Source organism: Trachypithecus francoisi, unplaced genomic scaffold (assembly GCF_009764315.1).
Source record: "Trachypithecus francoisi isolate TF-2019V2 unplaced genomic scaffold, Tfra_2.0 Lachesis_group0, whole genome shotgun sequence".
Taxonomy (NCBI): Eukaryota; Metazoa; Chordata; class Mammalia; order Primates; family Cercopithecidae; genus Trachypithecus; species Trachypithecus francoisi.
In genome coordinates this window covers 35,901,282-35,922,443 of record NW_022681453.1, presented here as the reverse complement: position 1 = coordinate 35,922,443, position 21,162 = coordinate 35,901,282, and the positions used below count along the sequence as shown (strand labels likewise).

At 38.2% G+C, this 21,162-nt stretch overlaps 1 protein-coding gene across 1 annotated transcript in view; it reads left to right on the top strand.

Annotated features, from left to right (window-relative positions):
- Positions 1-21,162, top strand: part of SUCLG2 (succinate-CoA ligase GDP-forming subunit beta) — a 286,300-nt gene that overhangs the window by 159,920 nt on the left and 105,218 nt on the right. The window contains exons 7-9 of the mRNA XM_033210388.1: positions 5,297-5,393; positions 16,166-16,327; positions 18,523-18,665. Of these exons, the coding sequence (XP_033066279.1) occupies positions 5,297-5,393; positions 16,166-16,327; positions 18,523-18,665 (402 nt within the window). The remainder of the gene's footprint in view (positions 1-5,296; positions 5,394-16,165; positions 16,328-18,522; positions 18,666-21,162) is intronic.

Below are 21,162 nucleotides of genomic sequence, written 5' to 3'. Positions count from 1 at the left end.
TGAAACAGTTTAAGTGTATATCTGTGGATGAATTCATAAACAAAATGTGGTATATACTATAATGGAACTTTACTGAACCTTGTAAAAGAAGATTCTGACACATGCTGCAGTATGGATGGGGCTTGAGGATATTGTGTTAAGTGAAATAAGCCAGTCACAAAAAGACAAACACTGGATGATTCCACAGGTATCTAGTGTATGTATATATGCATATCCTTTATTTTGTGTATGTATGTATCTAGATATCTCTAATATCTATATGTCTGCTATCTATAGATATCTATACATATATATGCAGATATATATGGAGATACATATGTGTGTATATATAGAGAGAGGAGTGTGTGTGTGTATGTGTATGTATATATATGGGGAGATGGAGAGCGAGACAGAGAGAGAGATGCTATCTAGAATAGTCAAATTTATAGACACAAAATAGCATGATGTTACCATGCTACCATGATGTTATCATGATGTTACCAGAGGCTGCGGTAAGAGGAGAACGGTAAGAGGAGAACGGGAGTTTGTTTAGCGATACAGAGTGAGGGAGGATTAAGAAGTTCTAGAGATTGGTTGCACAACAATGTGAATATACCAACTTGACCCTGCAGAACTGTGTAGACACTTAAAAATGGTTGAGAAATGGTGAATTTTATGTTTTGTATATTTTATCACAGTTTTTAAAAAAGTTTTGAAGTAGCTGGATTAGATTATACATATATATATATGTACCTAGAAGTTATTTCTATTATGTAGTCCCCCTCAGAATTGAATTAATCTTTAATTCAACCAATATTTATCGAGTATTGACTCTACAGAGGTTGTATGACAACAGTGGATGCCAAAGTGCCCAGGATACATAAGATGTCTGCCCCATGCAACTCACCTTGCAAGCTCACATTGATGACCTAGAAAACCCCCTAAAATACGAAAAATATTCAGCAGTGAAGTATTTGCTGGCTTCACACTTTAATTCAAATTTTATTTGGATTAAAAAAATGGAAACATTAAATAAAGAAATTATAAAGAATACTAGAAAAAATGATGGGAGAATTTTAAAAAATATTCTCAGAATGGGACTAGCCTTTTAAAAGTCTGACACAAAGCCAGAAGCCATATAAGAGTGACATTATTATGAAATTTCCATGTGGCAAGACTAACAAAAGCATGTTCAAAAGGTAAATGTTAAAGGGGCTGAGGTAGGAGGATTACTTGAGACCAGGAATTCAAGAGCAGCCTGGGTAACATAGCAAGACCCCCATCTCTAGAAGAAATTAAACTAAAAAAATTAGCTGAGCCTAGTGGCATGTGCCTGTAGTCCAGCTATTTGAAAGGCTGAGGTGGGAGGATCATCTGAGCCCAGGAGTTCAAGGCTGCAGTGAGCCATGATTGTGCCAGTACACTCCAGTCTGGGTGACAAAGCAAGACTCTATTGTGTGTACACACACACACACACACACACACACTTCCTATAAATTAGAAAGAGATCAAAATCTCAACAGGAAAATAGGCAAAATTCACAGAAAAAAATAAGATATCTCTTAAACTCATAGAATGATGTACAAACTCATTCATAATAAAATAAATTAAAATTAAAACTATATGTGAGTGTACTCATTTGTTCTCACACTGATAGTAAAGACATCACTGAGACTGGGTAATTTAAGAAGGAAAGAGGTTTCAACCATTATGGAAAACAGTATGGCGATTCCTCAAGGATCTAAAACTACATGTACCATATGACCCAGCCATCCCACTACTGGGTATATACCCAAAGGATTATAAATCATGCTGCTATAAAGACACATGCACATGTATGTTTATTGCGGCACTATTCACAATAGCAAAGACTTGGAATCAACCCAAATGTCCATCTGTGACAGACTGGATTAAGAAAATGTGGCACATATACACCATGGAATATTATGCAGCCATGAAAAAGGATGGGTTTGCGTCCTTTGTAGGGACATGGATGCATCTGGAAACCATCATTCTTAGCAAACTATCACAAGAACAGAAAACCAAACACCGCATGTTCTCACATGTGGGAACTGAACAATGAGATCACTTGGACTCGGGAAGGGGAACATCACACATTGGGGCCTATCATGGGGAGGGGGGAGGGGGGAGGGATTTCATTGGGAGTTATACCTGATATAAATGACGAATTGATGGGTGCTGACGAGTTGATGGGTGCAGCACACCAAGATGGCACAAGTATACATATGTAACAAACCTGCACGTTATGCACATGTACCCTAGAACTTAAAGTATAATTAAAAAAAAAAAAAAAAAGAAGAAGGAAAGAGGTTTAATTTACTCATAGTTCCACATGGCTGGGGAAGCCTCACAATCATGGTGGAAGACGAAGGAATAGGGAAGGGACTTCTTGCATGGTGCAGGCAAGAGAGCTTGTGCAGGGGAAACCCCCTTTATAAAACCACCAGATCTTGTGAGACTTATTCACTATCATGAGAACAGCATGGGAAAATCCTGTCCCCATGATTCAGTTACCTCCCCCTGGGTCCCTCTTGCAACACGTGGGAATTATTACAATTCAAGGTAAGATTTGGGTGGGGACACAGAGCCCAACCATATCAGTGAGATACCCTTTTTTACCTAACCCACTGGCAGAGATACAAATGGCTAATGATAATGAATTGGAAAATAGTGTCTCTGATCAAATTTTCACTTTTTAGGAGTGGAAATCAGGGATGACTTCTATCAAGAACAATTTAGGCTGGGCGTGGTAGCTCACGCCTGTAATCCCAGCACTTTGGGAGGCTAAGGCGGGTGGATCACGAGGTCAGGAGATCGAGACCATCCTGGCCAACATGGTGAAAACCCGTCTCTACTAAAATAACAAAAAAATTGCCGGGCTTGGTGGCACGCCTCTAGTCCTAGCTACTTGGGAAGCTGAGGCAGGGGAATCGCTTAAACCCAGGAGGTGCAGGTTGCAGTGAGCCCAGATCGCGCCACTGCAGTCAAGCCTGGCAACAGAGCAAGACTCCGTCTCAAAAAAAAAAAAAAAAAAAAAAAATTTAGCAGCATCTTTTGATGTTTAAAATGGCTATAGTCCTTTTTGCTTCACTCTGGGTAGTTTATCCTACAAATGTTTAATCAAGTGTATGTTAAATATCCAGAGATACATAAGACAGTGCTGTAATGTCAACCTGTTAGAAACAATGCAAATGATCATTATTTAAGTGAAAGGTTAAAGGAATTATAGCACATCAATACAGTAAGATATTATTTAGTCAATTAAAAGGATACGATTGATCTACCTGTGTTGCTGATGAAGTGTCTCTAAAAATCTGTTAAGTAAAGAAATGAGGCGTAGGAACAAGTTTGCCTTTTTAAGACAGATGAAGGAAGAATGCATACTGTCTTAGGCATAGAATATCTCTCAGATGAAGGACACATTTATGAGTGTGCTGCCACTGGCGGCCCGTGTGGTTGAATGGTACAATCAGGGAAAACCCTTAAGTTCTTTGGGAATTTTGTATCATATACATGTGTTATCTACCCATACAAATATTTAATATTAAAAATATGTAATCATACTCATTATGTGGGTTCTTTTATATCTACTGGGCCTCAAATTTGGATTTAAAGACGTTTGTAGGTAAACATAAAATACATTAACATAGCATGAATTAAATCTGGAATCCTTCAGTCAAATCTGGAACCACCTGCAATATTTACACCAGCGGGGATTTACTTTAGGGATGTGTTCATAGGTGCTGCAAGAGCTGAGTAGTTTAAAAGTAGACAGGGCCGGCGCGGTGGCTCACGCCTGTAATTCCAGCTCTTTGGGAGGCCGAGGCGGGTGGATCACGAGGTCAGGAGATCGAGACCATCCTGGCTAACACGGTGGAACCCTGTCTGTACTAAAAATAGAAAAAATTGGCCGGGCGTGGTGGCAGGCGCCTTCAGTCCCGGCTACCCGGGAGGCTAAGGCAGGAGAATGGCGTGGACCTGGGAGGCAGAGGTTGCAGTGAGCCGAGATCACGCCACTGCACTTCATCCTGGGCGACAGAGCGAGACTGCGTCAAGAGTGGACAGAAAGGCAACCTAGAGCATATCCATCCGCATGCTCTAGGAACAAAAATGCGGCAGTGGTGTTACTGGACCTTGGATACAGAAGCTAGAACCCTGGTGGGCTTCTCCAGTGGGAGCAAGAGCCAGAGGAGGAGGTGCTACCCAGATAGAGGAGTGGAAGTACCCTGGTTCTTCCCTTCTTCCCACCTCCATCTCTCACCGCTGCTTTTCATTGGCTGACCCCAGCTGGAAACCAGCTGACCCAGGAACATAGAAAACTCAGCCTGTAAGAGTCAGCTTCCCTGATATACAGAGTAGAGTTGAAGAACTGAAAATGGATCTGCTGCAAATAATCCAAGGCTGGCACAATGAGTGAAATGTGGCAGTGGGAAAACTTTGGCTTGGAAAATGGAGCCGGGAATGAGACTGATACCTAATTCTTCATGATCGACCCTCTTGCTCTGTGCATCACATGCTCCTTATGTTATTGACAGGAGCTTTCTAGGGTGGGGGCATGTCTCATTCATGTTCTCATTTCTAGTGCCAGCTCTCAGGATACCAGCAAGCTGTGTCATAGGCAGTGAAGAAATGTTGGTTGAAAAGAATGAATGAAGGAGCGAATTTCAAGCAGAGTGAGAAAAATGAAGTCAGGGCATAACAGGGTGACCTTGGATATTCTTGCCCTTTGTGATTAATGCTTTTGGGACAAGCTATTTTCAGTTTGAACTGTGCTGTTCAGTGACTACACTATTGAGCACTTTCATCTTCCTGTTTTGCAAAAATTTTCGTTAGACACTCAGTAATTGTTTCACAGATTATGGGTTGGATTGATTAATATAATAACTGTTTTATTTCAGCACAATAAGGAAAATCTAGTCATTATAAACTCTCAAAATCATGTTTACCTTTTACTTAAATGGAGCTTGTTTGTATTAATGATTGTAGCTTATATTGCAGCATAACTCTGCTAATAGAGACATGATAATTTACAAAAAGATTAACAACGTTTTAGGCCGTACTGAAAATATTTTGTTTTCTTGATAATGGTCTCTTCTGGTATCTGGAGGAGAGTTGAGCAATTCCTTTTAACGAATAGCAGCGGAAATTAAAATAATTATGTTTTTCTGTTTTCCCCTTCAGAAAACCTAACTGAAAATAAAGACATAACTTGCTATTTTTAAGGTTTCATTAATCCAGCAAAATAAATGTTCTTTTACTGCTTTGGTGTAATTCCATTTCACTTGATCACATTTAGGCTGCAGATCAAATTACGAAGCTGTATAATCTCTTCCTGAAAATTGATGCTACTCAGGTGGAAGTGAATCCCTTTGGTGAAACTCCAGAAGGACAAGGTAAGAAAAAAAAAAAAGAATTGAGAAAACAAATGAATGTATTATAATTATTTATGCAAACTATAAATTGCACAAAAGACTGTAGCAGCAGCTTTGCATAAATTTCTTACAGTAATTTAATTTCTGCCGTAGTTTGAAATGCTCCCATGATGCAGTTGACCATTTCAGCACTTAGGTTTGTTTGTAGCCAAATGCCAGGGCTCTAAGGAAGCTACTAAAGCTACTGCTTGTTTTACTTAAAAACATTCAAGCTTGGTGTGGTGGCTCATGCCTGTAATCTCAGCACTTTGGGAGGACAAGACTTTGAGACCAGCCTGGGTAACATATTGAGACCCTGTCTCTACAAATAATAATAATAATAATAATAATAATAATAATAATAATAAAAGAGAAGAAACGTTCGTTCACATCTTTCTCTCCACCTTATTTTTTTAGGCCTGTCACTGCTGCTACTAAGGTAAAGATTTGTGTAGAAATGGGAGCCACACACTTGGGTATAATGAACGCATGTGCCTTTATGGAACTGGAATTTTTTGAACGTCTTTAGTTTGCCTAAATCTGTATATAATTTCACCTTGTGTTCTGGGCTGGCTTTATATCACCTTGGTAAAGCCCCAAGTCCCCCCCAGGTGAACTCCTTCACCTTACTTGGACAGCAGCTTCCGCTTCAGGCAGGAGTAGGTGGTGAAGGTTCCTCCTATCCGTCAGGTACTTGTAGAGTATAAACAACTGTTTTTTTATCTCAGTACCTACCACCATGGCACTGTTTCTTGCATACAACAAATATTCCATAAGTTCTTATTAATATAGTAGTGAAAACTTGTGAATGCATGTGTGGTAAGGGGTAAAGTGGAGTTCCACATACACATTCACAAGCTTTTGCTATCAAAACCGTGGAATAGCAGGTGGATAGGATAGGGATACCAGACTGTATGCCCCATGAACCTCTCTTTTTCAGTACATTTCACCTCCAGTGTCTTGCATGTTGTCTAGCATGTTACAGTCAGTAAAGAGGAATTTGCATTGAATTGGTAACTGGCGTGAATCATTATGTGTAAACATATCACCTTTTGGACCAAGGCGAATGAGACAATATTTTCTCCTTAGCACATTTCAGTTTCAGAGATTCTGTAGCTAGACTCAGAGAAACTACACTAGTATTTCTTTGAAACCCAGAGAGGCCTAAGTATAAATTCTGTATCTGCCATGTTTTGGCTACAGATCTGGGCAAGTTACTTAGCCTGCCTAAGTTTCAGGTCTTTTTTTTTTTTTTTTTTCAATCAAATAAGTGGTAGCAATGATGCCCAGCTCATAGAGTGTTGTGAAAATAAGATGAGATCATGTATGAGTATGCATGCAGTATCAGATACAAAATAGGCTAGTCCCTAACATTCATAAAATGAAATTCCTCTTCTCAGGTAGTCTCAGAGTAGCCCAGGAATGGTACAGATTTTAGACAAGAACAAGCAAAGATTTTATGTTTAGGAAGCCATTGAAAATAATGTATTTCATGATTTATACAGATGACCATCCGATATAAATCTGTGCTTGGTCATTTATAAACAAGCCACCTTTATTCATAAATACTTTTTTAAAAAGTTGCTGTGGCTATAAAATTATATTTTATAAAGCGAAGAAAGAAGGGGAAGAAGCTGTTTCTTGAGCTTATATGCCAGGCACTGTGATAAGCTTATACCTATATTCTTTCATATTGTTTACCGCAACCCTGAAAATTTAGCAGTTGTTATCCCCATTTTATAGAGGGTTGAAAAACCATTGTAACTGTCCCAGGGGCCAGTCAGAAGTTACAGAAGCTGGGATTTGAACCCATGTCCCTCTGAGTCCAGCATGCATGTTGATTCTGATCCAGACTCAACTGCAGCTACCTGCCTTTTCTACTTTCTCCCATTTAAACTACTTATTTGCTTTCATGAACATGACCTAGAAGTAGTCTCCAGTTTGGCAGGGAATACCAGTCAGAATTCATGTTGATAATTAAGTCCAAGAAATGAAGGCAAACGCTTAACAAAAGTTCTTAAAGGTCATATATTGCTTTTTAAACTAGTATACACAAGCAGCCTGTTTGCTTCATATTAAGAAAAATGGAAATTCAGCTGTAGCTATGGAGTGGGATAAAAATGGCTGCAATACATTTTTTATTCAACCCTTTGGGAAGCAGTCACAAGCTGTGTTCTGGCTTCAGGGGACAGAGGTATGGGAACCTTTTCTGAGAGTGTGTTTACAAAATGTCGTGAGTCTGAAGTTTGATTTTTAATTATTAAGAGAATGGAAGAGTCTTGAGTTTTTTTTTTTTTTTAAGGAAATCATCATAAAATATTCTTTATATACAGTTCATTAAAACATAAGTCTTATGTGATATTTTTAAGAGCAAAATTATCTTTAGTTATTAATTTGTTCATTGTACCATAAAAGTTCAGCGATTGAATTATAATCACAATTAAATGAGTATGTTGGTTTATAACTCTAATGAGCAGTAGTCAAATTAAACCCAATTAGGAAATGGTGATTAATGACCAAATGTACAAATTGATCTTCATCATTATCACAATCCCCTAAAGCTATCTTTTATTTAGAAGCTGTAAAAGCAGTCATTTATATTTTAGCAATATTGATAATCTTAATATTTATAATTTGAGTATTCATTATTTCTGTTTAGATCAGTAGTAGCAGAACATTTCACGTTAAAATTTCCACATTGAAACTTTGATTTAATAATTATTCTTTAAATTTAAAAGTTTAAGGAGCTCAACATCACATTGCACCAGCTTTTTGTTGTTGTTGTTGTTGTTGTCGTTTCTTTTTCTTTTTTTTTTGAGACAGGGTCTCTGTCGCCCAGACTGGAGTGCAGTGGTGCAGCCTAAGCAAACTGCAACCTCCACCTCCTGAGTTCAAGTGCTTCTCCTGCCTCAGCCTTCCAAGTATCTGGGATTGTAGGCGCCTGCCACCGCACCCAGCTAATTTTTGTATTTTTAGTAGAGATGAGGTTTCACCACATTGGCCAGGCTGGTCTCCAACTCCTGACCCCAGGTGATCCACCCGCCTCGGCCTCCCAAAGTGCTGGGATTACAGGTGTGAGCCACTGCACCCGGCCTGTACCCACCTCTTTGTAGGAAAATTTTTTTGGCCTTCCATTGGTCAGTGAGTGCTATTTTTAATAATTCAGGTTATTGTTCATATAGTTGTACAACAAGTGATGCCCTGTTGAGTGAAGAACAAGGGCCTTGATAACATCTATGCTGCTAAGTCGCCCGTAGGGAATTTTCGACATGGAGAAAGAACTGCAGTCCAAGAACTCTTTTTTCCTGTGTGCTTAATCATCTGATTCAAAAAATATAATTTGACACTACTAACTGCAACGTAGTTTAGTGACTCTTAGCTAGGATTATAATGGTTGCTGATTATGGGAACCTATATTAGCTTTGTTTTTGTTAAAAAGTTATATTCCTATAACAGGGAAGTCTAAGGTGTGGACTGGTTTAAGGACTGAAGAGAATCAGGGATTTGCTAGTTTTCCAGCCTTGCTTCCCTCCAAATTGGCTTCTTTCTCAGCAAGGCTCTCAGAAGCTGGCAGCAAAGATGGCTCCCAGTGCTCTATAACTGTCCCTCAGCAGCCCCCTAAATCCCTTCAAATGATTCTGATTGGCCCTGCTTGGATCACATGTCTATGCCCATGCCAGCCACTGAGCAAGAGTCGTATGGTATAGGAGACATACAGTTTCTTAATGGAAGAAGGGACACTGAGTCAAAACATACCTACCAGAAAGACGGAACCTTATTGAAACAAAAATAAACTGTTACTTAAATAGTCAATAGAAATTAATCATTATTTTCCTTGTTTGTCCAAATGCAGTGCCAATTCATTCATTAATTCTGTAGCCAAGCAAGAAGCAATGTTTTATCATTATTTATTTATTTATCTACCTGCCCATTCGTGTATTCATTCATTCATTTTGCTAGCCACTGTGAGATTTCTTGTCATATTTCTTCCCTCCTTCAGCCAGCTCTATCTGTACACAGACTCCTTTCTCTGATGTCTTTAAACCAAGTTGTACTCCCTGGGAAGGATGGGCATTTTGTCCCCCAGGGAACATTTTTAGTCGTCACAACTTGGAGGCTGTGCTACTGGCATGTATGATGCTAAACAACAATACAAAGAATGGTCCCTGTTCACTGAGAATGACCTCACCGAATCTGTCCATAGTCTAGAGATTAAGAATTTCTGCTTTAGGGCATCTTCATCAGTTGGAAGCTGAAATTCATTCATTGGGCCAAAGAAATGAGATCCAATTTGAAGCAGTGACTATCTGGCTAAGATTTCATGAAAATTAAAGCTGGGTGATCCACAGTTAACTGGCACATCAAATTCCTTTCTTTTTTCAGATTGATTTCCCTAAATAACTACCCTGTTGCTTCTTGTTAGCAAGTGCCCATGTTGTTGGTGGGTGTTTCTCTGTTTCTCTCTTTATACACAAGACTATTTTCAAGAACATTTTCGGTTCTCTACCTCCACTAACCCCCCTACCCACCCCATATCTATTTTCTCTTTTCACAGCCACTAAAAAAAGTTCTAAAAAGTATACAACTCTCAGAACATCAATATTTAATGGGAAATGGGACTAATTTGAAAGTATCAGCATTTTAAGGCCATTTTGGCAAGACGTGTTTCAATAGCACATTATGGTTATTTATCACAAATCAAACGCAGTACATTGCTTGAAGACATTATTTTTCAAACTAATTATGACAGTCTTATTTCCTGCTGTTTTTATGTTTCTTTTATGTGTAACTTTCCCCTCTGAAATGTATTTTTCTTTTGTTTAATTCTGTGACACATTCTTCTGTTAAAATTCTAGGGTCAGAGGCCTCTAACTGCCAGTCATGTTTTCCATCGAGATTGTTGAATTAGCAGCTCACAGAATCTCACACTACTAAACAAAACAACAAAACACCCTATGCATATAAGTACCACAGCTTTCTTTGGTATTTGTTCAGAACAAAAATTCATTTGTATAATCTATCAAGCATGTAACAGTGTGCTTTTGATGGTGAAAATTGTTTTATAAATATTAATAGGTATGTTTCTTTCACCCACTTTGTATAAAAAATGGCCTTTGTTCAAGATGAATTTTCTGTAGAATTGAGTTTTCATTAATGTGACATTGAAAATCTTAAGGTCCGGACCAAGCTCAGCACCTCTGAAAATGTATTTTGTATTGTTTGTTGCTTTATTAAATGAGAAAGCTAAGGGTTTAAGCAGGCAAGTTTATTTTATTGCCCTGCTGTTGACAAAGATATCAATCCATTTTTAACACATCCATTCAAGCAGTGCATTTAGAAGGGTCTTACAGGGGAAATAAGCATCTAAGAGTCAGTTAGTATTCAAAGATTAATCTACTCCTTTTGTGTAGCCACAGGTTTTTATTTCTTTGTTTGTTATGTTACTTTTTTTTTTGGTTTTCATGTTAATGGAATGCACTTTTTCTAAGTTTTTTCTTCACTATAAAACATGATACCTGTGTATCTATAACTTGGTTAACACAAGTGGATACAAGTGTGAGAATTGTGACTTAGCAGGGATTGGTAAACTTTTTCTGTCAAGGACCAGTTAGTAAATATTTGGGGGTTTGCGGGCCATACAGCCTCTATTGCAACTACTCACCTCTGCTTTTGTCTTGGGAAGGCAGCCATAGGCAATATGAACGAGGCTATGTTCCAATCTGTTATCCATAAAAACAGGGCTGGCTTGAGAGCCTTAGTTTGCTACCCTTGGCTTAGATCTTCATTTGGAGCTGCTCTGTGCCAATCTTTAGCCTTGGCCTTATGCACAGGTATGATATTTGAGAGTCACCAACAGCCTGTTTTACCCTCATCTTTTAGACAAAGATCTTGTTTTCTACTGTTTATGATACCTAAAGTGCCAACTGTTAATATTCTTCCTTTGGGAAAATTCTTATTTATTCAGAAGATGGCTTTTTATTAAAAACCATGGGTAACCTGTACATACATAAAATATGGCTGACATTTGCTTAGATTTGCTCTAAACAGAAATCTTAGATTATAAAGGAACAGATAATATTTATTGTTAGGAAGAGAGGAGAGTTCTGCAGCCTGGTCTGCAATAATGAGAAGCTCTTAAGTATAAAAAAGCATGTGCATATCAAAGGGTGGTGTGGTCATCTAATAACCTGCTAGGAACCACTGTCTAGGAAGCTAAGTGCTTTGCATACAATCTCTCCTGCCACCAACACCTAGAGTGGAACATACTCTGATCCCCATTGTATAGACAAGGCTTGGGTTTAAGAGAAGTTAATGTGCTGAGGGATAGCTGGCTAGAAAGTGCCAAGAGTTGTCATTTATACGCTGGTATTTTTGATGCCGGTCTACATTAAGTGGTCAAGTTCAAGGAAAAGCATTTAGATGGTGCAACATTGTAGATGGTAAGACTGGAAAGCACTTTGTTTGTTTGGAACTATGTGTAATAGGGAAAAACAAACATTTTTCTCCTACCAAATTCTCAACACAGAAGAACACTTCTTGGACCAGATGTGTGAGTTTTTCCAACACTGACTAATCTCTGACACTAGCTAGGTATCCTATGATTCAATTCAGTTCTTTCACTATCTACCTGGAACAGATCCTATAGGTTAAGCAGTCAGTCTTATGGGACTGACTTCACTTTGGATGTCAGTTGTAAGACCAAGCCTCTGGTACTTCTGATGGGCCAGCTATAAATTGGGGGTTCTTAGGACTCTCTCCACGTGCCCCATCATTTACTAGAAAGGCTCTCAGAACCCAGGGAAGCATTTTACTTACTACTGCTGATTTATTATGAAGGTTATTTTATTTTTTATTTTAGTTTTTTATAAAGGATATTTTAAATGATATAAATGAACAGCCAGATGAAGAGATAAATAGGGCAGGGTATACATGAAGGGGTGACAAGCTTCCCTATACTCTACAGGTGAGCCACCCTGTAGCACCTCCCTGTGTTTGGCAACCTGTAAGCTCTCCAATCCCCTGGAGTTGAGAAATTTTTATGGAGGCTTTATTACATAGGGATGATCCATTATTCTTTCTGGAGCATGGAGGTGGGGCTGAAATTTCCAAGTTTCTAATCATAGTTTGGTCTTTATGGCGACCAGCCCCATACAGAAGCCTCCACCAAGACTTACCTTAATAGAACAAAAGACTCTCCTATCTCCCAGAAAATCACAAGGGATTAGGAGCTCTGCATCAGGAATCAGGGTCAAAGGCAAAATGTTAGAATACAAGATTCTCTTAGAACCCCTATTGCTTAGGAAATCAAAAGGGTTTTAGAGCGCTATCCCAGGAATTAGGGATGAAGATCAAAATAATATATCTCTTATTATAAATCACACTACCACAGTCTACTTTTAAAACATAAAACAGGCGTAACAAATGTGTCTAAAAGAATCCCTTTACATCCTTAAAGTTTTTCATCCCTTACCCACTAAATAAAGACTTAGGTCTTGAAGGTGGCAGTTCAATTTGAATCCCCTTTCTTAACTCCTAAGTCCTCTAAATAAATTACTTACTATTTAGGTAGTGTTTTTAACTTCCCAAAACACTTAGACATACATGCAATGATCCAATTAGGTTGTTTAGTTTTCTCTACAGAGAGCTAACAATTGGCACGGGACCATTGTAGATATACACCCCTTTTATCCCATCGTCACCATCTTGAAGCTCTGGGTTAACTGCAAAGTTCTGTCAAGATGGTTCCCTGGAGAGAACGTCATACCACAGAAAAGCATCCTCTGAAAATCTAGCTTTGCAGGCATTTAGTTGGAATTGCCTTTTGAACTTTGCATACATACTCATTAATTATTCTCTCTCTGAAGCAGCTTGTAACTATAGTCCTTGTAAGGAGCAAAGGTCAGCTTGAAACTCTTCTGATTTACTTGATTGTTGATCTCAACCAAGAATGCCTTTATTTGAAACTCTTCCCTTAGGAAGTCAATTTGATAACCTTTGCCCATTCATTTTGAAGGTGTCAGTTATAAGTAGTCTTGCCAATGAGTAATGGAGGAGCTAAAATTACTAATAAATTAATTAGAATGTATTTATAAACCTAGTGGAAAGCCAAGTATGAAGTTTTTTTTTATTGATTATTATGCTGGTCATTAACTGCTGAGAAAATTCCACTGTAGCAAGCAGAGAATATTGGCCAATTCCTTTAGTAATTGTAGGATTCTGTCATTAAGCTTTCCATATTCTGGAAAGTAATTACTCATTCACTCCAGCTATTCACAGTGTGTGGACAAAGTGGTTGGGCATTTTGGGGCAAGACTAAGGATTTAAGCAGATATTAACTTCCATATAAGATTCTCTCTTGTCACTCAATGCTACTTTAAGTCATGTGTGGTCTGTGTATATACTTATAACAAGTATTCTTAGATGTTAGTATGCCGGTCTACACAGATTTGTATCAAAGTGCTTGAATATTGTGGTAGGAAAACCCTTGGAGAAAACCCTCTACCTAGGGTCTCTAATGCCAAGATGCCATATACAGCCATGTTTTATTTTCATAAGAAGCAAGTAGAATTAGGAGATTATAGCCACTGCTATTTTCAGTGAGTGAGAAATGCTCTGTGGCTGTTTCCCTTTCAAGAGTCAGGTGCCTGTCAGCAATGCTGGAGGAGAATAGGTAGTATCTATAAATTATTGGTCAAAGATTCCTGGCTATCAATATCCCAAGTTAAGTAAAAGAACCTTGGCCAGGTGCAGTGGCTCACACCTGTAATCCCAGCACTTTGGGAGGCTGAGGCGGGTGGATCACAAGGTCAGTAGATCGAGACCATCCTGGCTAACATGATGAAACCCCGTCTCTACTAAAAATATAAAAAATTAGCTGGACGTGGTGGCAGGCACCTGTAGTCCCAACTACTCAGGAGGCTGAGGCGGGAGAATCGCTTGAACCCGGGAGGTGGAGGTTGCAGTGAGCCAAGATTGCTCCACTGTACTCCAGCCTGGGTAACAGAGTGACACTCCATCTCCAGAACAAATAAAAAACCATTATGATGACATGGCATCACAGAACACTAATTTCTACACTAAGAGAGATAATAAAAGGGATCAGAACCCAGACACAAATAATGCTACCCTCTCCACTGCAGTCTCTCCCTGATTGTATGTATAGGAGATCTGTAAATCAAGGAAAGTGCCCTGTAGTCTATCTCTATCACGGAGTGAATTTTGCAGGGTCCAGGAGATTTCCACCAGCACCAGAAGGTGGAGACAATTGTGCAATAATGCCTGGCATCCTGGCATTGTAACTGACCAGTTTTGGTCTTTTCGTGTCTTATAACTTGAATCTGAAGCGCCATAAGATGGTCCTGCACAGGCCGGGCACGGTGGCTCATGCCTGTAATCCCAGCACTTTGGGAGGCCGAGGTGGGCAGATCACCTGAGGTCAGGAGTTCAAGACCAGCCTGGCCAACATGGAAAAACCCATCTCTACTAAAAATAAAAAATAAAAAATTAGCCGGATGTGGTGGCGCATGCCTGTAATCCCAGTTACTTGGGAGGAGGAGGTAGGAGAATTGCTTGAACCCGGAAGGCAGAGGTTGCGGTGAGCCGAGATCGCGCTACTGCACTCCAACCTGGGCAACGAGCGAAACACTGTCTCAAAAAAAAATAAAGATGGTCCTGCACAGATCAGGGACATGGCCCTAGTTTTAAGGATTGTTACTCCTATTTTTTCCAATTAAAAAACCAAGGCCCAGAGAAGAACTAGGTTATTTTATCAAGGTTGCAGAGTTAGTAATGTATGCTGGAAATTGCTAAAAGAATGTATTTCAAGTGCCCTCCCACACCAAAAACAAAAACCAAAAACTATATGAGAAGATGGATGTGTTAATTTGCTTCAGTATAGTAATCATTTCACTGTGTTTAATTATTTCACTGTGTTAGGTGTATATCAAAACATGATGTTGTATGCTTTAAATACAGTTGTCCCTCAGTATATGCAGCGAATCAGTTCCAGGAATCTCAAATATACCAAACTTCATTCATACTCAATTCCTGCAGTTGGTCCTGCAGAGCCCACGTAGGTGAAAAGTCAACCCTCTTGGGCTTTACATTTTGAGAATAAAAATCCACCTATAAGTGGACCCTCACAGTTCAAACCCATGTTGTTCAAGAGTCACGTGTATACAATTTTTATTTTTAATATATGTTACAGAGTTAGTTAAGGATCAAATAAAGATGTAGTGATTCTAGCCTGGCATTCTTTCCACTAAATCTTTTGGAAATACTAGAGAGGATACTGATTCAATAAAAATTACACTTCACCTTATCAAGAAAAGGACAAAAGAGGACAAAATAATTAATAGTATTATTTAGTCTGTCTTTGCATAGAAGAGAAAGGTGATAATTAGTGGTTAAATACTAAAAATATATAATAAAAATAATGAATCAAAGCTGTATCTATGAAGCTGTGCCAGTCTGTAACTTTTGATGATTGATGGCAACTTTTGTTGTTATTCTATTGAAATGAGAACAACAGATACAAATTACTGTGTTCTTTACTAGAACGTAAGTCCCTTGACAACAGGGACCAAACCCTAAAATTTAAAGGTCAAGAAAGCCACAGTAGCCACTCCTGCCTGTAGCATGAGAAAAAAAATGACAGCACTTACTTTCCCTTCTCTTGTGCCTACCAGCCTGAATAACTTAATTTATAGATCCTCAAGAGATATTCAAGTATGATTGTTTTCTTCTTTATTTAGTTGTCTGTTTTGATGCCAAGATAAACTTCGATGACAATGCAGAATTCCGACAAAAAGACATATTTGCTATGGACGACAAATCCGAGAATGAGCCCATTGAAAATGAAGCTGCCAAATATGATCTAAAATACATAGGACTAGATGGGAACATTGCCTGCTTTGGTAAGAAGCAGTTATATCAAAAGAATGCTTTGTGGATTTTTATAGAACCCTTGATTTCTGAAATGTCATTTACCAAGAAGAAGTAAGCATACAAGTTTTTTTGTAGCTGAAAGGTCATAGGAAACAATCCAAGTTTCTTCTCAAAGTTTGTTTTGATTAATGGTTACTGGCTTAAAGCAGAATTTCTCAACTCTGGCACTATTGAGAGTTTGGGTGGGATAATTCTTTGCTATCCTGTACATCATAAGATGTTTAGCATCCTAACCTCTAGATACTAGTAACAACCCCCAGTTGTGATGACAAATAAACCCATGTAAATCAATAAATTAAAATGAAAGTCTTCAGACAGTTCCAAATGACTGTGGTATACAAAAATCACCCCAATTGAGAACTACTAACTTAAAACATCTCAGTTAAACTTTGCTTAGTAAAAAATTAGAACCTTTGCTGCTCAACTCAGTATTAATATGCTAGAACTCTTCTGAAATTTAGGTTTAAAACAAAATTCCTTTATCAGAGGAAATAGAAGAGGACATACACTTTAATCACTTTACTAAAGTTTCAGATTCTGTGATAACCAAATGATAAAATGTTTAATCCATTATGCTAGTTTATTAATAAAACAATTGATTTCATCACACTCATCTAAAATTGTGAAAATGGCTTCTCCAGCTGAGATAAGAATGAGGCTATAGAGGCAGTACAGTTTCTATTATTGTTCACAGCTTATAGTGCTCAGATTTATATGCTTCTGACTTAATTGCACAAGACTGTGTTTCTGGTAGAATCAATTCATTGTACTGGAAACTGAGGTCTTAATCTTAATGGAATTAAAATAAAAATGATTTGTAGCTCATTAAACCAACAATATCATTATATTCAGAACTGAAAAGACCTCATCCAAGAGTTTGCTGTTCAGTACAATAGAAAATGACATCCAATTACAAGTGATACCAAAAGCTCTTGCTTTGTATTGGAGCAATAACTATAATGTACCAGATCACTCACATCATTCTGATCCTGATAAGCTAATGCACTCTCAATATTTGTAGGCATTTAGAAAGGGGAAATGTATATGGGTTTAAAACAAATTAAACATAGATTATTTATAGCCTCTGTAGGAATGTGCATGGTTTGACCACGTAGCAGCCTCAAAATCTATGATTTATGCATTTCTAATTGTTTTAAGATTCTGTATAAACCATTTTTATTTGAGTTACTCCAAATTTAATTAGTCACAGTTCATAGGCTTTTCTAGGGAATTGGAGGGTCAGAAAAATGCAAGGGTACTTTACCTTGTGAATTTCTGCTGTGTTCAGGAGATTTTTTTTTTTTCTATCTTGAGGAAAGTAATTTTATATCATTAAGCTTAAGAAGCAAAATAAGTGCAATTGATCAATAAAACTTAGCCCTGGAAAACAAGAATTTTGATGTTAAAACTCTTCACCTACTTCCTTAGGAAGGGCTCCTAAGATGTTGGCACATTTTGGTTCCAGTTTTAACGGTTGGGTTGCTGGTGAGCATTGCTTATGTTAATGTGAAAAAGGAACAAGGGCATAGGAATATTGTTTTTGTGCTGTCATTTGTTCATTTGTTTCTAAGTTTATCCAGGTAACATTATATAAACATGCATGACTGTACTAAGTGTAAAAAGGTATAAAATCCCACTAAAGTTGGGACCCCTGTGCTTCAATCCCAGAGATGCCACATTCAGAGGAGCGTATTCTCAGCAAGCAAAACATTAAGAGAATTCCATTCTTCACTCCTGTTTCTTAAAGTATATTAAAAAGAATGTAATTCATAGACCCTAGCAACTTCTCATAGCTTGCTTCTCTGCCTCCTGATTCTCTTAAGCTTACACTTTCCAGAACCTAAAACTTCCTTCTTACTACTGGCCCAGATCGGTTATTTACTTAAAGCTTTCCTTTTTTCTGTTTTCCAGATTGATTTAACTTCCCAATACATCCTGTTCCTTATTCCCAAGTCTTTTTTGCTTCATTGTTTGCATATACATGTCCTGATTCTTTATGCTAAAAGTCTATGACCTAATCTGGTTTAATGGAATTCCAAACAGGACATAAATTGGCCTGGCAATGACAGAGTTCTCGCTTGGCAATATGGGGGAGGGAAAATGTTTATGGACCATTTCATGTTGATAAATTTAGCCTGTCTTGTGTCCCATTTGCATTTCACAGTGAATGGTGCTGGGCTCGCCATGGCTACCTGTGATATCATTTTCCTTAATGGTGGGAAGCCAGCCAACTTCTTGGATCTTGGAGGTGGTGTCAAGGAAGCTCAAGTATATCAAGCATTCAAATTGCTCACAGCTGATCCTAAGGTAACCTTTCTCTTCGTAGGAAGATTATATGTCAGTTTAATTTTCTTACCGTCAAGAGCTCACTTGTTCTTCCTGGTAGAGTTTATAAGTCAATATGTGTACTTTGCAGCTGCAGATGCAATTTCTATCTTTTTTTGAGATGGCGTCTCCCTCTGTTGCCCAGGCTCAAGTACAGTGGCGTGCGATCTTGGCTTACTGAAACCTCTATCTCCTGGGTTCAAGTGATTCTCCTTCCTCAGCCTCTTGAGTAGCTGGGGTTACAGGTGCATGCCACCACGCCCAGCTAATTTTTGTATTTTTAGTAGAGATGAGGTTTTTCCATGCTGGCCAGGCTGGTTGAACTCCTGACCTCGTGATCCGCACGCCTTGGCCTCCCAAAGTGCTGAGATTACGGGCATGAGCCACCACGCCCAGCCTGTAACTTCTATCTTATATCGCATTGGAATACATGATGATTTAACTCTCGTTTTGGGTAAAAGGCTTATAAATAGCTCCTGCGATCTTACTTTAGAGGTTGTGTGTACAGTCCTGAGAGGTGGAAGGAAATAAAAAAGATACAGTGTGCCAGTCGAAACATTGATTGGCATGAACTTTATTTGGTAATTTACACAGAAGCAACTGGTCCTATGCTTACATGATTTAGAGGGAAGGCATACTATGATTCCTTCCATAAAGATGCTGAAGGTATTACCAAATATTGGAAAATCTTAGGGTTATACGATCATATATCACTGGGAAATAATGGCCCCACCTTCTTTTGTATGCTTTCTCATTTTTATCTCTGACCATTAGTTTGTAACATATGCACTAAGTAGCAGATAACGGTACCTAGTTTCATAGTTTCTATTGCTGCTTCATGTGCATCTTTTTAACTTGAGGGTAGCTGACTAGAATGTAGCTACCACACCCATGCTAGGGGCAGTGTGGGCATTCAATTAATATTTAATCAGCTAGTTTAGTAACCCAGTTAAATATCAGTATGCTTTGTTTCACCTGTAGATACTCAGTTGACTATAACGTGGTTTAGGTAGATGCTTATTACATAGAAAGACAAAATATTTTGAAAGTCTAATGTACATGGTTTTCATTTCATTCTTTTAACAGCCCTGTGAAGTATGTATATGCCACAACAATTTGATATAAAACTTTTTCTTTAATTTTTTAATTACTTTTTTTAGAGACAGGGTCTCATTCTGTTATCCAGACCGTAGTGCTGTGGCATGATCATAGATCACTATAGCCTCGATCTCCTGGACCCAAGCTATCGTCCCCGCACAGGCTCTTGAGTAGCTAGGACTACAGGTGCACGCCACCATGCCTGGCCAATATTTTTAAAATTTTTTGTCTCGCCATGTTGCTCAGGCTGGTCTCAAACTCCTGGCCTCAAGTGATCCTCCTACCTCAGGCTCTCAGAGCACTGGAATTACGGGCGTGAGCCATCACAACTGGCCTAAACTTTATTTGAGAATCATTGTCTCAATATTATTAGAGTATCTAATAAATTGAGTTGGTTACTAAAATATCTAAAGATGTAGGAAATCTGAATCGTTACTAAGAAAATCATAAATGAAAATAATACCAGATTTTCAAAAAATGAAATGTGGTCTGAACTAAATATGGAAGCTTCCCATTAATAAATATACTGGCAATAGCCTGTTTTGTTTTGCATGTGTAAAATTTTGTCACAAAACAGACGGCAAGGTATTATTAGCACTTATTTTCAATTCTCCAGTGCCGTTCAGGAATAGCGAAGTTATTGAAGTTCAGAGGCAGCCAGCCATGAGGAAGGTATTCGCCGGAAGAACAATGTTTCCACTTACATAAGCTCTTTGTTTTCATTAGTTAGGCAGAAATACCTATCAGTGGCTCTCTAATCATATATTAATTCACTTATTCTTTCTTCCTACTGCTTTCTAAGGGAGGAATCATTTTCCTCCCAGAGATTCCCAAACCAATTGAAATCTGTAAATACCGAGAAACACAGCTCCATAAGCTGCTTGAACCACAAAGTACCCAGAGGACAGACGACTGTAATAAAATACTGAACTTCCAGCATCTACTGAAACTCTGTGAAAAGAATAATAGAGAGTCATTGAAAGATGAAATCTACCAGGACAATCATTGGATTTCGCTGAAATGGCTTTTTTTAGTGCCTCACCTCAAATTTTAATTTTGTAAAACCTATAGGGTGAGGAGGGAGAGTGGAAAAATTACTGTCAGAGCCATTTTTTCCTTTTTAAAAAACCATTCTCCTCCAAAATTTTGACTTTATGGAATATTTTCAAATGCTTGGATTATTTCAACTTTTTTTTGAGATTAGCTGTCATCTTGGGTAGATAAAGGTATGTGGGAGTTATTTTATTTTTCTCATGCTATATCAGGAAAATGAATGCACAGCTCATCTCACAGTACTTTTTCCAAATCTTGAAATTTCAAAACCGGTTAAAAAACATAGAAATGTAATGAGTATTTTCAATCCTGGCTTCGTTTCACAAAA